General features: G+C 30.0%; 1 protein-coding gene across 2 annotated transcripts in view; it reads right to left on the reverse strand.

The window, feature by feature from the left end:
- The window catches only part of CkIalpha (Casein kinase Ialpha), an 81,943-nt gene that overhangs the window by 54,346 nt on the left and 4,965 nt on the right, over positions 1-22,632 (reverse strand). For both annotated transcript variants that reach the window (XM_016055115.4, XM_016055114.4), the window contains exon 2: positions 13,297-13,403. In XM_016055115.4, coding sequence (XP_015910601.1) covers positions 13,297-13,403 — 107 coding nt within the window. The remainder of the gene's footprint in view (positions 1-13,296; positions 13,404-22,632) is intronic.

The raw sequence follows: 22,632 nt of genomic DNA on the forward strand, positions 1-22,632 counted from the left end.
CCCATGCAGACGTCTTTAAACTAGAATAATTTATCTATTTCACCCAAGGCTGAAGAACCTAATTGTAAACTAAAAAATCGAAAAGAGAACATAAATACGATTTCAGGTCTGACAATAAACACAGAAAACGTGGCAGAAACTGGTAAGGGCGAACATAAACTGTATTTTGCTCTTATGACAAAGAAACGTGTCATAGGCAGAAATTTATTTCGGATAAAAGGTTCATAAAAAGCTAAAAGCAGAACTTTCAGAGACAGGTGAGGAAAAAGTAAAGAAAGGAAGATGCAGGCCAAGGACAAGTTCCGAATCGTGGATTGAAACAATCGTAGGAGCGAAAACAAACATGGAATTGTAAATGCAAACACAATCTAAGAGATTTAAATAATAATAACTGACTAGGTTAAGAAATAAAAGAAGAAGAAAAAAACTTGGAAACGAGGTTAACGCAGAAAATGAATTTTAAAAATGAAAAGGCTTTACTATACGAATTTTTCGACCGCTACCTGTTTCGCAAAGCAGAAACCAAGCGAAAGTGATTTTAAAAAAGTGTAATGATTACTCGTGCCTACAAAACCGTGTAAAACAGGACATAGAAGACATCGAACGATTAAGTAACATGGTGTGAAGAATTTTATTTCTGAGAACCATTTATGAATTGGAACAATTTGCAACGATTCCTTTGTTACTGGCCCATTCACTTTCCAATCAGAAATTCTAGCAACAGTTAGTAAAGAACATTAAAAATTAGACATGCATTTATTTTTTTTAAGCATATCCGTTGATAAAAAAAAAACACTAAAAAATATATTTAATAAACAAGTTTACATATATGTATATCGTGGCCATAGTATTAAAACTGGGTAATTCTAAAACCTCCGATGGAAGTAATGTTTTGCCTCATTTCAAAAGGATCTAGTTCAAACATTTACTACGTAAATCTAAAGTTAGATGTAGATTATAGCATTTCTAAAAGTCCTACCTAAATATAAAACTGCCCTCAAAACAAAATCTCAGAAAAACAAATTTACAGAAAATAAAGAGAACAAATTTCTTCGCCTGCAAAGGTTGGAGGCGATAAAAATTTCAAACATACTGTATTGGATTTAGAACTTTCTTGTGTCATAAAAAAAAAGTATTTTTAACTCTAAAAAAAAAAAAAAAAAAAAAAGAAATGTTTAAAAAAAAAAATTTAACTCAAAAAATATTGAAGGGCACTTTTTCCAGCATTCGATATGCTCATATGCGAACAGTTTTTCCTACATATAGTTTCACAACATTCCCTCGCGCAAGGGAATCGGATGCAGTGAAAATGGTCCATAAGAATGAATTCTAAAAAAATTCTAAACCCATGATTAAGGTGAACAGGCGTCCTCAAATCATGAAGGCAGTAATCGAATTTCATTGATTGTCCTCAAAAGTTTTCACTCTTAAAAATCAGAAAATGCTATCAAATTTTAACATGTGTTCTCAAAATGATCTCGAATTTCTCAGAAAACACATTTTTTTATAAGCATTGAAATATCAATGGGAAAAAATTAGAGACGAGCATGGTTTTCTTGAAACAAGATAATTTCATCTTACTGTGAATACAAACGTAATGTAAAAAAGCTCCATGCTAAAACTAGCACATGAAAGCGACGTACTTGTCTGAAAATAATTTCAACAAAAATAAACATATTTTAATAATTGTGTACCCAATCGTTTTACATGACTTTTAATTCATATTATATACTTTAAAACTGCTTAGTGATGAAATCAAGTGAAGATAATTCTGCACCTGATATTAGTTATCAATTTTAAAAAATATATTGTTGCACTCATAAATTATTTTCCACATAAGTGACCTCAAGTTGTACAATTTTTCGAGCACTCACTACTGATTTGGCCTCAAATCATGGTTTACAAATCTGGACACCATACCCTTCGTAAAAATTTTGCTTTAGGGCAAGCTCTATGAAGAACCGAGTTGTTCTAAAGCAGGGCTGTCCAACTGGCAGCCCGCGAATCACATGCGGCCCGGCAACACATATTGTGCGGCCCACCAACTTCTTATTCAGGCTGATTGGCCTCTGTTTTCCCATTAAAATGTAAGCAAATTGTTTTATAAACCTTCTGTTCCATTGTTTTATAATTAATAATTCAACTATTAATTGTTATTGTATAAGAGGTTATTGTTCAACTTTTTCAAACTGCGGCCCGCCAGGTGATCAGTGACCGGAATTCTGGCCCGTGGGATCTTTGCAGTTGGACAGCCCTGTTTTATGCAACATCGTTGAGGTGTGCAGAATATACGAAAGTGAAAATGAGAAATATATGTACTTGTGAAAGTGCAAAATATCTGTATCATTCACAATACTAATTGCATTTCCTGGTGCAAAACAGATCGTTGTTTTAAAGATACTTAAACAAAAAATATTCTCGTTCTTAAGTTCACCAATACTTTGGGATTCCATTGAAATTACAATGTAACCCTAAATTACTTCGCTCAGTTTGCTGCAAGTATTTACGATATTGCCGAGTATCAACACTAAATAATTAAAAAAAAAATTATAATCAGGGGTCTGTTTAGAAGAAATTTGGATCCGTTAACGGACCCTTCACAAAATATCTTTTCATAAAAACGGACCCTTCACAAAATATTTTAACTTAAAAACGGACCCTTCACAAAATGATTTTTCTTTTAATCGGACCCTTCACAAATTTGTTTATTTTCATTATTATTTTGTTAATCGAATAAACCCTTTCCAGGGCAGAAAACAAGAAAGATGGATGTAAACAAATTAAGTTTTGTCTACGGTAGACGATTCTTCCATTATTCGTCCGAAATTAATATTCTGCGTTCAGCAGTATAGGCTAAATACCAAATATTTGTATGTTGCATCTTTAATTTAGAAGGAGCAATTGTTGTTCATTTTTTAAAATTAAATTTTTTTAATTACAATTTTACATTGTTGAAAATAATCTTGTATGTCTACACAATTTAAAAACTCCTTGAAAAAAAATTTTTTTTTTGCAATAACGGACCCTATTTGCACAAATTCATATAAGCGGACCCTGGTTGAAAGAATGTGAGTAATTTTTTCACAATTTCACGAAAAACGGACCTTTCACAAAATGTCTGGACAGACCCCTGATAATATCTTGAAAGAGTCTTTCGTAACAGTAAAGTCAAAAAAAAAAAAAAAAAAAATATGAACTCAGTATAAATAGAAAGTTATAACATTAATGGCGGATAAGAGAAATAATAATGCTGATGTACTCTGAAATAATAATGCTGACAGATCGAAGCTAGGAGCCACGTTGAAGAGAAGAAAAGAAAAGCTGGTGATGACTGCAAAAAAACATTAAAAAAGTTGGTCGACTAGAATATGGTTGCAAGTTAATATTATGAAACATGTTTAATAACTGCGCTCATTCAAGTGAAAAGAAGAAAAAAAAGTTTTGACAGACAGCTAAGCAATTTCTTTTTTCGATATTATCCAGATGAAAGGATTTAAGCTCAAAAACCTTTATATTTGGCAATTATTTCGATGGATTTGATATAATCTACCACATACTAGTTCTAGTGAAATTAAGAATAAATAACAATACAAAGATCTTTTTAAGGCAAAATAACTTATTTGATAAAGAGATTAATAAATACGCACCTTGAAAGCACATATCAAATGTTTTTAGAGTGTATTTTTTTTCTGGGTATAGAATTAGTTAATATAAAAACTGCATAACTAGTCATTAAAAAAAATATTTAATGCCCGTTACTAAAACCATTTTCCTTTATCTGTTTATTTAGTTATACTGTTTGGTAAACGTACATTTTATCAACTTGTTTATGCAAATAACTACTAAGTATTACCTAGAATTACTTAATAATTACTAGACAAGAAATTGTGTTTCAGAGCTTATTAACGGAGCTAATTTTAATTGAATTCCTACCACTTTCATTGAATTTCTTTTAATAAACCTTTGCCACACTCGGCATATAGCGAATGATTTATATATTCTCTAATTCGACAAATGCAATAAGCCTAAAATATTCAGACTGATTAGGAATTATTGGAGATTTTTTCAATCAGTCTAGTTCATTACAAACTTGCAGCAGCGGTTCATAAAAAGTCGAATTTTTCAAGTAGACTGCGATATATACACAGAGCATGCATTTGTTTGTAAGCCAGTTATGCGTGATCAACAAAACTAAATACAAATTCAATTAAGAGTTACTAGATATTTTCCAGTCTTAGTTTCTGTACAAGAAAATCTTATTTTGAAATTCGGTGTGAAAGCAGGAATGCCTTACTAAGATGTCTAATCAGGTATGCCAGACTGAGCATATACATATCTCTAAGAAATGCGCCGTTTACCTAACTTGAAACATGTGACCCAATTAAAATAAAAAATACTGATATAGTAGAATTAGGCCAATTTGTAGTCGTAACGTTAACGACTTTAAACCATCACATCACATAGGACCATTTTTTTATCACAGATTTTCGACAGATATCAGATTTTTCTTATGATGAGAAAAAAAAAATTTCCTGATCAAAAATTACTGATTCAAGTAAAAGAAATAATAAAGATCCAGACTTTTATATAAAGTATATATTAATAAGTTTCAACTATTACAAGAAAAATTAGCAAATATTAACAGAATTTTTCTTTTAAACTTTATCGCTATGTAATAAGTAGATAAATATCACGAAAACAAAATTTGCTATATGGCAGGGGTCTGTCCAGACATTTTGTGAAAGGTCCGTTTTTCGGGAAATTGTGAAAAAATCACTCACATTCTTTCAACCAGGGTCCGCTTTTATGAATTTGTGCAAATAGGGTCCGTTATTGCAAAAAAAAAACTTTTTCAAGGAGTTTTTAAATTGTAAAGACATACAAGATTATGCTCAACACTGTAAAATTATAATTAAAAAAATTAAATTTTAAAAAATAAACAACAATTGCTGCTTCTAAATTAGAGATGCAACATACAAATATTTGGTATTTAGCCTATACTGCTGAACGCAGAATATTAATTTCGGACGAATAATGGAAGAATCGTCTGCCGAAGACAAAACTTAATTCGTTTACATCCATCTTTCTTGTTTTCTGCCCTGGAAAGGGTTTATTCGATTAACAAAATAATAATGAAGATAAACAAATTTGTGAAGGGTCCGTTTTTAAGTTAAAATATTTTGTGAAGGGTCCGTTTTTATGAAAAGATATTTTGTGAAGGGTCCATTAACGGACCCAAATTTCTTCTAAACAGACCCCTGTATGGTGACACCTTGCTTAAAGTTGTTACTACGAATTTACTTTATTCTGCTACATATGTATTTCTTATTGCAACTGGTAATTGGGTCACGTGTTTAAAGTTTGATAAATGGGACATTTCTTAGCTCTGTGTATACGGCCACGGCCAGCCCGGCATACCTGATTAGACATCTTAGCCTAAACAGATCGAAAATTGCGGATTTAAGTAAAATAATAAATCACACCTCCACAGGCTTTCATATAATTTATATATATTAATAAGTTTGTGCAAACACATGAAAAATAAGCAAATTCTAACTGAATTTCCCTTACAAATTTAATCGCAGAGGCTAAAAAAGCACACCCTGTAAATTTCTTAATCTTGTCCCTGATAAATTAACAAAACAAACAATGGAGGAAATGAGATAGGATAAAAAAGATGCTTTTTTGAAGGAATAAAGTGTTGATCATGTTTTCAGGAAAGAGCCAAAAATAGCACACTTCACCGTTGCAGAGGCGCCATCGATTTTCGAGATCAACAGCGCACGAATTCGAGGCAGTAGCCGTTCTTTATTTCAATACTCAGTTTCACCTTTTATTTATTTTTTTTCTTTCCTGCTGATGAGAAAACAAGTTTGGGTTAGGGATAATGTGAAACGTGGGAAGTCAGGATTCACAAATACAACCAAAGTTTTCCCCCACGTCAATCACGTACACCATTTGACTTGCGTCCATTAACACTTGCAGAATAATAAAAAATGAGTTCGTTAAAACTAAACTATCATGCCATGTTAAGAAGAAGAAAAAAAAGAAGAAAACGCTAAACAGTAACATAACGTATAATTTATAAATGTATTTAATTCTCAATTTATGAAGGCCACAGTTTTAAGTGCTTTACAGCTAAAACAAGTCTCAAACTACAAACAATTTATTTTTGAAAATTCAAAGAAGTACAGAACTTTAAAATGAGCTAACAATCTTAATAAATATTTTCTTTAAAAAAAAACTTTAACTCTATTAAGAAATCGTAAATTTGGCGCGATTTTTCTTGTATCAAATTCAATGATAAATTCTTTTTTTTTTTTTTTTTTTTAACCTAAGAATGTAGAGCAGTATTTTCCAATTAAAAAGTTAGGCCGGGATAGCCTGGTCGGCAGGGTGCTGGGCCCATGCCCAAGAGGTCATGGGTTCGATCCTTGCCGGTCGAAGACTCCCCGTGTAGTAAATGGTGACTGATGCACGTTAAATCTGTCGAGTCTTAAAGTCCTCCATGTTCCCATAACAATTCATTACCTCTGGGGGTACTGATCCAGAGTTGTCTTCTGGATTGGTTCAAAATTAAAAGGCTACGGAGTTGAACATTAGTTGTCGTAAACCCAAAATTGGGTCGGCTGTTCAACGACGGTTATAAAATAAAATTAAAAAGTTGGGTCACAAAGGATTTTCATTTATACAAAATTGTGATTTTTCCGCATACTGACATTTTCGACCATTTTTGTAATTAGCAATATATAATCACTATATATATACATATACACACATATATGTTGCAACATTCATTCAGTTTTTAAACTTTCTAAGCATTAATATCTAATGACATATAATTTTAGTTCATTAGATATAGTTTAAGGGATATGCAAGTTTTAATACACTAGGAGAGATTTAAATAACATTCTAAACGTTATTAAATCACTAACGTTAACCTAACACATAAGCTTATGTGAACTTTGAAACACGAAACAGTTATACCATTGACTTTCGCGTTATGATTCAGAAATAATTATTTACAGAAACTACATTCAGTTAATTAAATTTTATGCAACTACATTGCATTTAAGCTCCTTCGAAAATGAAAATAAATAAAAAGCAAAAAATATTTTATCAAAGATTTAAATCCAATTATGATAAAATAATAACTAACACTGCTTAAAACTTGTTTGCACTCTGAGGGCCAAAGAGATTTAATTGATATTGCATTAGCCCAAGGAGAAACCATGCGGCTCATGCAGGGAACCAGCATTTTTGTTTACTGTATTGATTACTGGCATTTAACATTCATGTGTTGTTCTTACAATTGTGTGTATACTTAACATTCTCTCTTGATTTAAAAATGAAATTTTTCCACTAGACAAAGGAGTTTTTTTTTTTTTTCTAAATCACTAAAAACCCCGGGGTCTTTTTTCAACCCTGCCCCTATACTATGAACTACACGCCATAACGTTAACTAGATGCTCACACTATTACAAAAGGTCAAAAAGATGTTCGATTTCAAATTGTAACCCCAAACAAGCATAATGAATTGATAAAGTAAACAATCACTCTCTCGAACGCATTTATCCCCCATGCAACCTAAACAACAAACGAGATCCATTAACTCTTTGTGGCATCGAACTGTTGTGTTGCCGATTGATTCGCAGAAACAAAGAGCCTGCAAACAGCTGATTCAACCCACGGAAGCGATTGCGAGAGTGATAAAGGCCTCACAGTTGAAACAAGAAGGTAAAAAGAAAGTAACAAAACCGCTTATAATCAAGTACAGGGTTAATGAGTAAGAATGCGTCCTCCATTTGAACGGAAGGTCGGCAGCAGATGTTCAGGCCAGCCGACGGCTGCTCCGGCATTACAATAAGAAAGTTTGATTTTATTTAAAGAGACATGACCAGAGATCAAACAGTGAAGGCTGCCTATTCGTCTCGAGCAAGAGTTCAAGGAAAATAAATAACGTTAAAAATAATACACATTTTTAAAAATAGATTTAATAATGCACCCCAAAAATTTTTCATACAGTGTGGTTACTTTTTAAAAATATAAGTGACAATATTACAATAAAAGGTATTGTATTGCACCTGGATTCATAATAATGAAAAATTAAACAAAAACGATAAATTTAGCCCCAGATTTATTAAAGTATAGACTTGGTAACAAAAAAAAGTTAATGAAAGCAAATTTTGAGCGATTTATTGAATTTGACGCAAGCCAGTTAAAAACTTACTGAACCCCAAGATACTAATTGATGAACCTACTGATTATTGAATTTCAACACACCAGCACCAAAATGCAAAGAATGAAATGTATAGAATTTTAGTGTAATTTACAACTAATAACAAAAAAAAATAGTAAAAATATGAAGGAATACAATACCAATTTGATTGAAAAGATATCAAAATTTAAGTGAATAATTTTACACTGCACATGAGCAGAAAACATATTAAGATCTTGAAATGATAATTCGCAATCTAAACCATTTTAAGACTCGCATTTAAAATATGATTTGCAATCAACTCCTTTAGGCAACTGTTTTCGCTTTTAAATCATTAGAAAGTTCTAAAAAAATTTTACGTTGGTATTTCGAAATAAAATGATTTTAAAAAAAATCATGATTTTTCCCAATAGGGCACTACAACCTCTTTCGAACCCATAAACAGTCTCCTCTAAGTTTTCATTGAAATATTATGTGTAAAGCATTTAGGAAAAAGAGTGGTAGGATTTAATTATTTATGCTGACAATAGGGAATTAAAATCAGCCAACAGATAGAATATTTTTATTGTATTATTTATTTTCTTTTTTTACGTTCGATAAAAATGGTATTTTCTTCTGATTTTGTTTTGTACCGAAAACCATCGATGCTGATTAAAATTTTAATTAAGATTAAATTAAGTAAAATAAAATATTCTATTACAGTTCTCCCAAACCTTTATATGGTAGGGAATCAATTAACGTTGGATATTTTTTCTGCTACCCTCTAAGGTACCTACGTCGATTGCTTATACTTATGTTATATTTTGCTTTTGATTCTTTGCGAAAGTCACGTAATTAATGTAATCTAAACATGCCTTCAAAAAATAATAGTTACGATCGCAGTATTGGTGCGGCTTTAGGTGATATCTTTCAGTTTCCTGTTTACCTCTCGTTTATAAAAAGTAGCACAAACACCACAGTAAATAAAATGGAAATAATTCAACGTTCCTTGGGGGGGGGGTCCGGTACCATTATTATTTGATTTACGGACCAATACTAGTCCGCCGAAGGGGGATGACCACTGTTCTAAAGCATTAAGCAAGGGGGTGACCACGGCTCTAGAGAAAAAATAGTGTTTTATTCATTAAAACACGCATTTAAAGTTGTATAGATGATATACATCATACAGTGCCTTGTCTGTAACTGTATATGTTAATTGCAATCGACATGTGGAAACGGGATATGGTGAAGAGTGACACTGAGACAAAAGGGTGAGAGAAGCAGGAATCTGTCCAGACATTTTGTGAAAGGTCCGTTTTTCGTGAAATTGTGAAAAAATTACTCACATTCTTTCAACCAGGGTCCGCTTTTATGAATTTGTGCAAATAGGGTCCGGTTATTGCAAAAAAAAAAAATTTTAAGGAGTTTTTAAATTGTATAGACATACAAGATTATGATCAACACTCTAAAATTGTAATTAAAAAATTAAATTTTAAAAAATAAACAACAATTGCTGCTTCTAAATTAGAGATGCAACATACAAATATTTGGTATTTAGCCTAAATTGCTGAACGCAGAATATTCATTTTGGACGAATAATGGAAGAATCGTCTGCCGAAGACAAAACTTAATTCGTTTACATCCATCTTTCTTGTTTTCTGCCATGGAAAGGGTTTATTCGATTAACAAAATAATAATGAAGATAAACAAATTTGTGAAGGGTCCGATTAAAAGAAAAATCATTTTGTGAAGGGTCCGTTTTTAAGTGAAAATATTTTGTGAAGGGTACGTTTTTAAGTGAAAATATTTTGTAAAGGGTCCGTTTTTATGAAAAGATATTTTGTGAAGGGTCCGTTAACGGACCCAAATTTCTTCTAAACAGACCCCTGAGAAGTCACAGAATGTTGGTAAAAGTGTGACATTTACGGATAGTCACCCTGTCATTGATTTTCAATAAGCATAAAAGTTTTTTTTTAATTCTTATTACTCGAATAAAACAGACATAAAAATTATCAATTCAATATCTGATTATTAAGGATATAATGTTAACGCTTTAAAAAAATAAAAATTAAAAAAAGAGGACTAGGAAAATGCAAATAATAAATCAGAGCTAAACGAGATGTAAGCAAAATACAGTTACACGAAGAGGGAAAATGCATAGATTATATTAAATACGTAGTCGCCATGCCGGCGAATTTCCATTTCAGGTCATCCAGAACTGCTTCCGGCACCGGACAACCTGAAAGAGCTGGTTTATAACAATCGTGAGCATGATAAATCTCAAAACAATGGCTCTCGACAAATATACGTGGTTTGTAAATATTATTCCCATCCCTAACCAAAACAATGCTTCTAGCGATAAAAAAATTAAAAAAATTCTGCTACATTTTCATGTATAAACGTACATGCCTAACAAATTAAATGTGAAGCAAAATTTAACAAATAAAAAAATACCTTTGAATGCGTTTTAAAATTGAAACAATATTGATGATGATTTCAAAAAGATTAAAAGATGAAATAGACCGATTTACCTCTTTCCCTTTTATCTTGGACAACTATTTTGATTTAAAATAAATATTTAGAGTAGACTGTTTTAACCCACCTAAACTAATCTGGAAGATTTTGCACGATGCAAAAAAAAAAATTAACAAAGTGCAATAGATTTTGACTTCATAGAATAGTGATTTTAACAGTAAGCTGTCAAAATGGAAAATTATGTTATACTAGGAGGCTTCGCCCCCTGCTCACTGGCGCTCGCCAACCCCCGGAACTGCTTTCGCAGTTCATTTCGGATTGCTTCGCAATCCAATGCTCGCTTTGCTCGCTCATTGGATACATTCTTAACGTCTAGCTTTTGTATACTTTTTTGAATACTGAAGTTCCGAAAACTTTTCACTGTAGAAAATTCTAAACCTGTAAATTTTAATATTAATTTGAAATTGCAAACAGTTCACATATTTTTCTTAATCACACTATTCAAAATTTCAGTTGTTGAGAAAAGTAACTGTTGTAAGTTTTGTTTTAAAGTCTTTCCCACCAGTGTTAAAGCCATGTGTTGTAAAACAATATGAAATAGTAGTCTGAATAGTAGAGAGAGAGAGGGAGAATTTCTTTAAAAACACATTTGTTAATTTGGGCATTTGGCGATACAATACTTATAGAATTGAAGGATTTGTTACGTCAAGCGCTCAGGTATCTTAATTTTGATCTAGTTGCGCTTCTATGTCATTTTGATTTATATTGCTAAGTTAACTTTCAAAAAATTCTATGGCTGGCAACAGCATTTTTATTTTTTAAGTTGTTTATTTTTATTTCTTTTAGAATTTGTTCTTTTTTTAGCGAAATGTTTTTTTTAACCTAACAGAATTCTTTGCCGACTGTTTTCTCTATAAATGAAGAAAATAAAGTAAATATTTAAGTGTTGTGAAAAGAATCTTATTTAGTTGTACAAAGTACTTCAGTCAAAATTTGGGAGAGCCACGTAAGAGAATTGTATATATTAGATCAGAAACACATCATTAAAAGGCAGAATGTTTTGGTGTTTTCAAAACGTAAACAAAACAAAGCAAACGTTGCCACCGGCGGAAAAGAAATACAGCCAAAATTTGAGAGCCACGTAAGAGAATTATATATATTAGATTATAAGCATGCAGATTAATATTTCTCAAATGTTTATTAAAGACTATCAATAACCTTCAAACACATCTTTAACAGAATATAAATCGAGATTTTTATTATTATTAGTGCTTTATTTAGATGTCGCACAGAGTATACCTATATTCATTTAAATTCTGTTGAATAACTGCATATAAAAAAGTTCATAAGCAGCTGTGAAAATACTAACCATTAAAAAAAGGGCAACTGATTATTCAGTAAATATTTAACGCAAAGAATGAAATATTTTTAAATTCTAAATTAGTTCTTGGTTTATGCATCAGCTGAAAATGAATGAAATAAGCTGAATTATTTTCACAATTATAAATATCGGGAATAGTATTATCGCTTATACTTTCCGTGTGCCGATGGTTCGATGAATGGACATCTTATTTACCCCAAATTAAAAGGTATCGCTATTGGCGATACCTCCTCTTTTGGTATTTAACATTTATAGATGGTAGCAAGCCAGCAAAAAATAAAAATATTATATTATAACCCACGTTTCTAATTTTTTTTTCTTTTTGTCAGTGTTAACATACTAGAAGGCAAATCCATATTAAAGGGGTGAATATTAGAATTTTTGTCAGATTTTTGTGCATTTTTTCTCTCTCACATTTTTACATTTATATTTTTCAAAAAAAGTTATCTTTTAAGTGTATAATTAAATATATTTCATTGTATGTTCCAACCTTTAAAATTATCTTTCATCATATACACAACATTAAAGACAGTGAAAGTAACACTTCTCACCTACAAAATCCTTGCTTGTGGAAACTTTGAAATCTTAAAACAACCTTATTTTGCTTTCAAATTATTATTATTGCAATAAATATGCTTACATTTCTACATCATTTTATGGTCATTAAAAAGTTTTTAACACTTCTGTTAAAAAATTTGTTTAAATTTTTACATCCTATAAATGGGATATCAAATATCTGAACTACATAATTATTGAATGATTTTTACACTTTATTTTAGCATTCAATAACGTGCACAAACTAAAGTTTACAGTTCACACTTTCTTAAATATGAACATTATTTCCTGGACTATCTTCTTTCGTTAATTTAAAAGACAAAAATTGCTTTAGATTTTACATCGCAATACTTGTGTAAAATACACGAAATGTATAAGTAGCATGAAGCTCTGATGTAAAGAAACAAACTATGCAGAAGGTAAAAAAAATATGAGCTTTTAATTCTTTGCTGAACTGTATGCAGCAACGAAATTAAGTGATTTTCCATAGTAATACTTTTCCAACCTTGTACTTTTTTTTTTAATCAGCAGCAGAGAAAATTGTTTCCACAGTTTTATTTTTGTAACATTATTCGACTTATTTTCGAATAAAAATTCCATAATAGCTGGTATTGAAACAAATATCACCAATATATAAGCATGCAACAAAACTAATCAATTTTTTTAAAAGAGAAAACACTACACTAACCTTATATGAGGTATTCCAACACCACCTTGTAGAATCTTGTATAATTTACTTTCATATAGTAGCTGAGGATGGCGAGCTTTAGTCGATTCCAATTTTACAGCCACTTCCTAAAAATAATAAATGTGAAAAAGGTTTACATACGCAAGTTCAAATATATCTAAATCTGCACCAAATATATATTCAAATTTTTATGCCTTAGTCATTTTATTTTAATCTCAAAGTAATAATAAATCATTAGAAAGAGGTTAGCAATATAAACATCTTCTACTTAGAGACTGTGATCTATAAAAACCATTATATTTTAATTGAATATTTAGAACTTTAAAAAAGTTGTACTATGCATTCAACCTGTGAGCAATTTCACTTGGCAAGAGAAAATGTAAATTATAATCTAAGCACAAAAAGCTTTTCAAATAATAAATATGTTTTCACTTTAACAGGAAGAAAAAATAAATTAATTAAAATAAAATTTTACCTTGTTGATTTGTGCTTATTAGAAGCTTTAAAAAAAATTACATTATTAATAACTTTTTTTTATTAGACATCTATCATGAAAGTAAAAGTTATGTGTGTTACTTTTTTATAACTCCAGAACAGCCTGTGATGGGATCCTAAAATATCAGTCTTAAAAATCATCCCAGTTTTTTCCAGGGCAAATGAGGTGTACTAAAAAAAGCGTTTTTAACAGACAATTTACAGCTTTACTAAATCAACGATTCAAAGCTTCCTTGAGAGTTTAATGCATGTTTTTTAAAAATTATTTATCTGCAGTTCCTTTATTTCAATTAAGCACTTCAAGTAAAATCAACATGGATAGCTTTTGTGACATATCATATGTGGGAGATATGATATATACTGTATTAGTATTTTGAGAGCTATATGAAATCTCATTGTTATTTTGTTTACAGATACACTATATAAATACCTAAATAAGTAAAGCAAGCAGCAAAAAAAGCATCATTGGAAAAATAATGGGCATGTGGTATATTTTTAACTGTGATGGATTGGCCTCGAACAATTTAATAACATGTAAAATTTGGAAATCAGTTTCAGTTGGCCTCGAAAAATTTAGTAAAAGGTAATATTTGGTAATCAGTTTTGGTTGGTCTCAAACAATTTAATAAAAGGTAAAATTTGGCAATCAGTTTTGTAACTCCAGAGCCATATGTACTAGAATCCTAAAGTTTGGTAAAAACATGAGGAGATTCAACCATTCTAATTAAACATACAAACGGTGGGAAACTATATATTACAGTTACACGATTTAATATATATTTTTAATGTAAGCAAAAAGCAAGATAAAATTTTCTAATCATACTTAGCTTAGTTCACTTTCTTAATGCTATTTGTTTTGGATGTTTCCTTGCTTAAAAAGAATAATAAAAACAATAATTAATAATAAAGATTTCAACCCATACAAAGATTGTAACCCATTCATCAAAATACCTAATTAGGAACTACTACAGTAAATGCAACTCTTTAAGTTAGCAATCACCTAATTCAACCTTTGCTTATATTTTAAACAGTTGAATATGAATACAGTGAGAGCTATAATACCCTAGATCAAATATGCTTAGCTTGATAGGCAGTTTTAGATCAAATATGCAAATATGAGTAAATTAGATCAAATATGCATAGCTTGATTTGCAGTTTTTTTTCTCTCCGGAAAACTGTTTTCTCTTCAGCAAAATTGCTACTCCAGTGATTTGTTGATACTCAGGAACTATCAATATAGTACATTCTAATAAATCTGAACTACCAAAATTTCAATATGGTACATAAAAAAGAAAGGTCTGAACAGGCAATAAAATGGGAAGATTGTCATATTGAATCCACATTACACCAACTGCAATCATCAGGACACACAAGTCCCACTCTCGGTACTCGAACTTGCAATAAATTAAAAATTATAAGGTTCCAATATTTGAAAAATCTTGGTTCATTTCTGATATTCCGTAGAAAAATATTTGCACTATCTCCCTCCTTCTTAACTTGATCTTTTAAAATTTTTTTAAGAAATACAAAGCATAAAATTATTAATGTAATTAAATAATCTCTTGATACTTACAAAATTTACATTAACATAATAAAATATTAAAATTTTTTTAAGAAATTTCAAGTCTAACAAAAGTTTGACTTTCTTTGAGTCAAAGAACCATTTATCTATGGCTTTGAGAGAAAGAAAATTCCAATTAATCATCATAAAATCATTCAATGTTTGCATTAATGATGAATTGATAATTTGATGATTAATTATTAGTTTATATTAAGTTACTGTGACTGAAGCCACATGATGTGAATGTAGGAACTGCATCATTTCCAATTAGTTGGTTAGGGGGAAATTTTTTTTGGTTAAACCATGTTTTTAGAGGAAATTCAGAATGAATATTAGGGGAGAGTGACTCACCTTGGGACACAGTACACCTTGGGACATTTTTATTTTTGGTCTTAAATTTTAAATTATCTTTTAGCCCTTTTAGATTCAGATAAATGTCAGCATCACCTACCTAACCTTGGAACATATTTTGATTCTATTGATTAAGCAGGTAAGAATTTATCAAGATTTTCATTTTTTGAAGCATGTTTATTTACTTTCATATAAAAGTTTAATTAGTTGTAGAAAGAAATTTTAATGAAATTATTTTTAATAAAAGATAATATAACGAAGAAGAAAGCTTTCTTTTTAGAAGTTATCAAATTTAATTGTTCTAATGCTAAGCCTAAAAGTATATTTTAAAATATCCTATTAAGTATATAGAGTACTTTGGGACAGATGGAGGTGGCCCACCTTGTTTATTAAATATAGATTTTTTACAAAAAGATATTGTGCATGCAAAATATTTTTTAATTTATGTAATCCGTGTTTATTAATAGTTATTATTTCTTATTTTAGGAATTCATTAGACCTAACTAAAGACAAGAATAAGAAGCAAAAAATATAAAAAATAATGCAGCAGTTCATGGTAACAATGTTGAAAAAGCTGAATTCTACAGTATTAGTAAGACCACTCTGAACCGCAATTTTTTATTTCCTTTAAAAAAAAAAGAGAGCAGCCAAATTCTAACTTAAAATATATTTTAAATATACAGAGTCGCAAAATATTCACAGATGAGGAAGAAACAAACTTGGTACACTATATGTTACAAGACTCCAAGTACCATTAAGGATTAACAATATGTGATGCACATGCACTTACATATTAGTGTGCTTTGCGAAACGAAACCAAACTAGGAGAAATAAAAAAAATCTCGGATGATGCGGATTAAATGATTAGGATTAACATAACTCAGAATTAGTGAGAAATACATTCAGTAGAAAACTAGTAATTAGTGATTTATGCAATGATAACAGTGATAATGAAATGAATAGTGAAAGTGACAACAAAATATTTAACGATAAGATAAAGTTTATCTACAAAAAAGTAGTGAAACAAGATTATATATTGGAGATTTTGCTCATATCTCATTGGATTTGCTCAACAAATGGATTTGCATACAGGAAGTCGAAACTAACAAAATAAAACTTTATTAACAAAATTAAAAAATGAAAATTTATTTAGTTATAGTATTTTTAGAAAATTTCTACTTAACTTTTCACATCTTTTTAACTGTCCCAAGGTGTCCCACTAAATGGTACACCTTGGGACAAATAACAAGGTAACTAAACATTTTTTTTTAAATTTTTTCCATGACAGATACAAAATCAAAACCTAGTTAAAAATGTTTTCAAATGTTACAAGAGTACCAGGTAAAATTTTGACAATAATTGATCAAAATTAAAAAATGAAAATAAAAAAGTGTCCAAAGGTGAGCCACTCTCCCCTAAAATAAAAGAATTGTACTTGAAAAGTTAAATTAAGTCACTACTAAAAATCAGGGTTCGTTGATTTAAATCAGCTTGATTTAAATCACGATTTAAATCAACTAATTTTTTTTATCTATATATATTGATTTCAAAAGTTAAAAAACAGTGTTTTAAATTTTTGATACTTTTATTATTCTCTTTTCTTAGTATTGAAATTTAATTTAAATAAATTGCTGCATTAATTAATTTTAGTTAACAAAATTACTTTCTTGGTGTGTGTTAAATTCCAACACATTTGAAATTACAATTTTAAAAATCGTTTGATTCTTGAGATTGAAAGTATAGATTAAAGTAAACATTTAATGCTGTCTTAATATAGATTTGCATAGCTGTAGAAAGTAATTAATAAACATGAATTTTTTTCAAAAAATACAAATAATGTTAATTAAAATTCTACCTTTTGAATGAAAAAGCGTGAATTAAAATCTACAACATATTTTATTGGTGGAAAATGTATATTTCTGAAGCTTGAGGTTATATTAAAAAGAAATTACCCTAATATGCCAAAAACAGAGGGGAAAAAAAAAGGGCTGATGAATTCAGATGTTTTTTTTTTCCTAATACAGTGCCCGCCGCTAATAAAATCACCGGATAATAAAATCAGCCGCTTTATAAAATCAAATCAGCAAGACCCGAATCGTTACAATATTAATACATGTTAAAAACATCCTTTAATAAAATCAACACCGCCGCTTTTTAAAATCAAAATTTTGACTACATAATAAATCAAAAGTGCGATATTTCAGCTTCTTTTGTCCTTATTTATAAAATTTTAATTTTTCGAAGTTTAAAGACTTTTTTAGAAGAAGCAATAGTTACTCACAAGCCTGTGAAACTGGTGTGGTTAGCACTTTCCTGCGATATTCATAGTGTAAGAGTTAAGGGAAAATGTGGGTGGTAAGCGGCGAGTTCATAGAAATCAATTTAACAGTGTCAATTCCTTGACTTGAATGAAGTTTGGAGAAACCCATCTCATTCAACAGGGGGTCGAAGGGGTTGAATTCTTATCTTACTTTTTATTGAATGAACCATAGAAGGGAGAGAAAGAAGTTTCTTTTGTTATCTATCTTAACAGAGAACATGAATAGATTTCCAAAAACTGTCTGTGCGCATGTTCCATATTATTTAGGCGAGGCCATTTGAGTAAATTATAGTTAGAGCACATATCATTTTTAAGTTCGTTTGGTGCTAAATTTTATCAGCATGCCGAAAAGGAAGGATTTGAGTCTTAAAGATAAATTCGAAGTGTTGCAAAACTATGATAAGCTTCCTAAATGTAGTCAACGTGAAGCTGCAATTAAATTAGGGATTTCCCAAACTGCTCTTTTCAACATTCTGAAACAAAGGATAAATATTTCTGAGGAAATAAAAAAGAATGGAAATCTGTCAAGAAAGCGTAAGCGTGAAGGAAAATTGGAGGAAATTGAAATGGCTCTGTTAGAATGGTTCAAAAATGCACGCGAACGAAGAATTCCAATTTCCCGTGGAATTTTATTTCACAAAGCACAGGACTTTGCTAACTTATTTGGTGATTCTGATTTTAAAGCTACAGATGGGTGGCTAACCCGATGGAAAGAACGCAACAACATTGTCTATCGTAAATTGCATGGTGAAAAGCAAGATGCTGATTTTAGCTCTGCCGCCGATTGGGTAAATGACGTGTGGCCAACACTCATCAAAGACTATAAACCAGAGCAAATTTTCAACACAGATGAAACAGGATTATTTTTCCGAGCACTTCCTGAACACACACTGCTGTTTAAAAATGAATCGACTGGTGGATGTAAAAAAATGAAGGAAAGACTAACCGTGCTGCTAACATGCAACATGACAGGAACTGTGAAAAAAAATCCTTTAGTGATAGGAAAGAGTTTAAAACCTCGATGTTTTAAAGGAGTAAAACACCTGCCCACCAGTTATGCCAACAGCTATAACGCATGGATGACATCCAGCATCTTCACAAAATTTCTTCTTGAATGGGACAAGGAGCTGAAAAATGAAAAGGTCGTTTTACTTTTAGACAATTGTTCTGCGCACCCTGCTGATGAGGACTTGAGTTTGAAAAACATTAAATTAGTGTTTTTGCCACCCAACACTACAGCTATTATTCAACCCCTTGATCAGGGAATCATAAGATCATTCAAGTTTCATTACAGAAAAATGGTTGTTCAAAAAATCATTAGTGACATAGACTGTGACAGCTCTTCGGAACTCTTAACTGCAAACAAACTATCGAAATCCCTTACGATTTTGGAATCAATGCATTTGATTCGTAACTCATGGGACATTGTTTCAACCCAAACAATATCAAATTGCTTTAAAAAGTGTGGATTAAGCACTGGTGATGGAGCTGATAACTGTTTCGAAGAAATGCTCAGCAATGAAGAAAATGATATGGACGAGAATTTTTCATGTTACGTAGCTATTGACGATCACCTACAAACATCAGGAGAAAAATCTGATTCTGAAATTGTTACTGACATCAAAAATTGCAAAGTTATTTCCAATCAAGAAATGGAGGAATCAGACTCAGAAGATGAAATAAACTCATCTGTGCCATCTTCAACGGAAGTCAGAAAAGCACTTAATGTATTGCGGCAAGCTTTAGAACAAAGAGGAGGAAATATCGAAAACTATAAAAACTTCTATAAACTCTCAAATGATGTTGAAAAGTTAATTTTAAATAGTGCAACTCAAGCAACCATTGATCGGTTTTTTGCAAAAGTTTTGTAAATTTAATCTTATATAGGGTTTTACTTTATTAAAATAATTAAATTAGTTGAATAAACCATTAATGTTGTCATTATTTCAGCTTTTGAAGTGTGTGCATTTAGAATATATTTTAAAAATGTGATTTTTTTCTTCAAATGCTGAATCGCCTCTTAATAAAATCAGCCGCTTAATAAAATCAAAAGAGCATAAAACGAAAGTGATTTTAATAAACGGCGGGCACTGTATAGTGTCATTCTTCTCTTTCAAACTCTTTCGATGTCTATTTAATGCAGTAGGGTTATTAACTGGTATTTTCTTTATCATAATATGTTTACAGTATCTTTGACATCTGATTTTCTATAAAGAAATTTTGTGAAAAAAAATTCCAATGAGTACAAAGTTTTTCTAATTTTTTTTTTAGCTTAACTTATCTATTTTCATATAGAATTAAAAATGAATATTTTAATATAAAAATATATAGATTAAATGCTTATTTATTTTTTGATGAATGGCTACATTAATGAACACAGTCTGCTACATTTATTTTGTAATTTTAAAAATCAAGAGAAAAAAAAAGAAATCACAATTTTAAATTAAAGTTATGGTTTGCTAACTGAAACTTTGCTTTAATAGTTAAAGCACAGGGGTCTGCCCAAGCAGGTACCTTTACAAATTCAATATTAGGAAAAATGATAGAATAGTCACACAAAATACTTTTTCTTAAAATTTTATTTTTGTGTCTTGTAAGAAACAATAAATCCATATTTTTACTATATTTGTGTTGATCTTTTAATATATATTTTAATACCTATATATTTTAATTTTCACAAAATAGGTACCTCTCAGAAAAACCAAAACAGACCCCTGAAATATTCTTTAAATTCTCTATTTCATCTAGTCTTTTAAATTTTAATCATGCATTTTTTTCAAAATGGTTGCTATGCAATCAAAGCCATGTATTATAATGCAAAATTATTTTAGTTAGAGCTTCTAAAGTATTGTTACAATATAGTTTTAATATTAAGTTAATTTGATTAATCATTTTTAATTTTTTTTAATCATAAATTAAAGTTCATACAGTGTATTTGAATAAAAATCAAAAAATTCTGATTTAAATCAAAAAAATCCGATTTAAATCAAAAAAATCACGAACCCTGCTAAAAATGTATTTATCACCAATCTGTCCGAGTGATTATATTTTACAATCCATGAAAATCTACATTTAGTGGTTAACTTAGTACAAAAAAATTTACCATTCAAGCTAGGCTTTTTCTATTTTTTCAAGTTTAATGCAAGCAATAGAATGGCTGTATTAAAGAGACACTGAAACGTGGTAACTTTTAGAAAGCAGGATCCAATATGTACATTGTGCTTATATCAATTGTGGGCAACAAGTTGTAACCCTTTTAATTAGAAAAACAGAGAAAGGGTATTCTTCCCTTTTTCTAATTGTAACCTGACACATAAAATTTAAAGCAAAATAACTACTCAGAGAACTTTACTTTCAGTAATGCTCAATTCGATCTGGCACTTCGGATTGAAGTATTGTTTTATGAAGAAATCATTGAGATAAAAATACTACAATAATGGGTATTGAGAAGTTTCATCATGTAAAAGCTACAGTAATGGACATTGTATTTATGAAATATCAATCTAATATTGTTTCACCCTTGACTAGCAATTGAACAATTGACAAATTTCATCATAGGGTAATATGATGTTGGGCGTAGAAATGAACATAACTTATACAGTACAGAACCCGTTATCCGGAAATCAGAAAACCAAAAAACCGGAACGAAATTTGATAAATTTTCCCGCTATTTTAATTTTTTTTTCCTCATATGATTTTAGGATTTTTCTTTCTTTTTTGAAAGATGTTTACCCTAGCATCATTTTGGAAATAATCATTAGTGTATTACTTCGTTTTTTCAAGATTATTTCCAAATATTTTTTTTTTTTTTTAGTTGGGTTTAACAATAAAAAAAACGACTTTTTTTAGCGATTCAGAAAACCGGAAAAATCAGTTATCCGGAATAGCGATGGTCCCGATCGTTCCGGATAATCGGTTTCCTACTGTATATTAGGAGAGAGTTTTTAAGAAATTTAAGCTTAAAATAATAAAATTTTTATAGCAAATATTTTGTACACCATAACCTATTAAAAAAACATTTTGTTTTATAAAAACTGAATATAGTAAGTTCGAATTAAATCAAATGGATTTAATTGCTGTTGCCAGACGTAAATCATACGAAAGCAAAAAATGAATACTTATTTACATATTGTCTAGAATCTGTGAATTTATTAATAATTTAAAAGTAAAACGGACTCAATTTTGTAGTTGAGATTTTAATAAAGAATTCTATGCAGTTATTAACTTGTAAAATATGATTTACAATAAATTTGAATCTTTTTACTTTGGTGTTGGACATATTCTTCAAGTTAGATATACATTTAAATTAAGAAATACAATTTAAAATAATGAAAATCACTTTAATTTCTATTTTAATATTATAAACATTATTTTTTCCATGGAATAGCTTCTTTAAATTCAAATTTTGTCCTATTTCCTGCTGGAATAGGTGGATCAATGTATTTTATAGCATTTTCTATATTGTAAAAGTTGGTTGAAAAATCACTTAATTTTAATTTTAACCGTGCATTGTATATTAACAATAATGTAAATACAACTCCTATTTAAACAATATTCTAATATATCTAATTATTTTAAAAATCTTGGAATAAAAAAAATTAATAACTAT

This window comes from Parasteatoda tepidariorum, chromosome 9 (genome assembly GCF_982258835.1).
Source record: "Parasteatoda tepidariorum strain Cologne lab strain chromosome 9, Ptep-v5.0, whole genome shotgun sequence".
Taxonomy (NCBI): domain Eukaryota; kingdom Metazoa; phylum Arthropoda; class Arachnida; order Araneae; family Theridiidae; genus Parasteatoda; species Parasteatoda tepidariorum.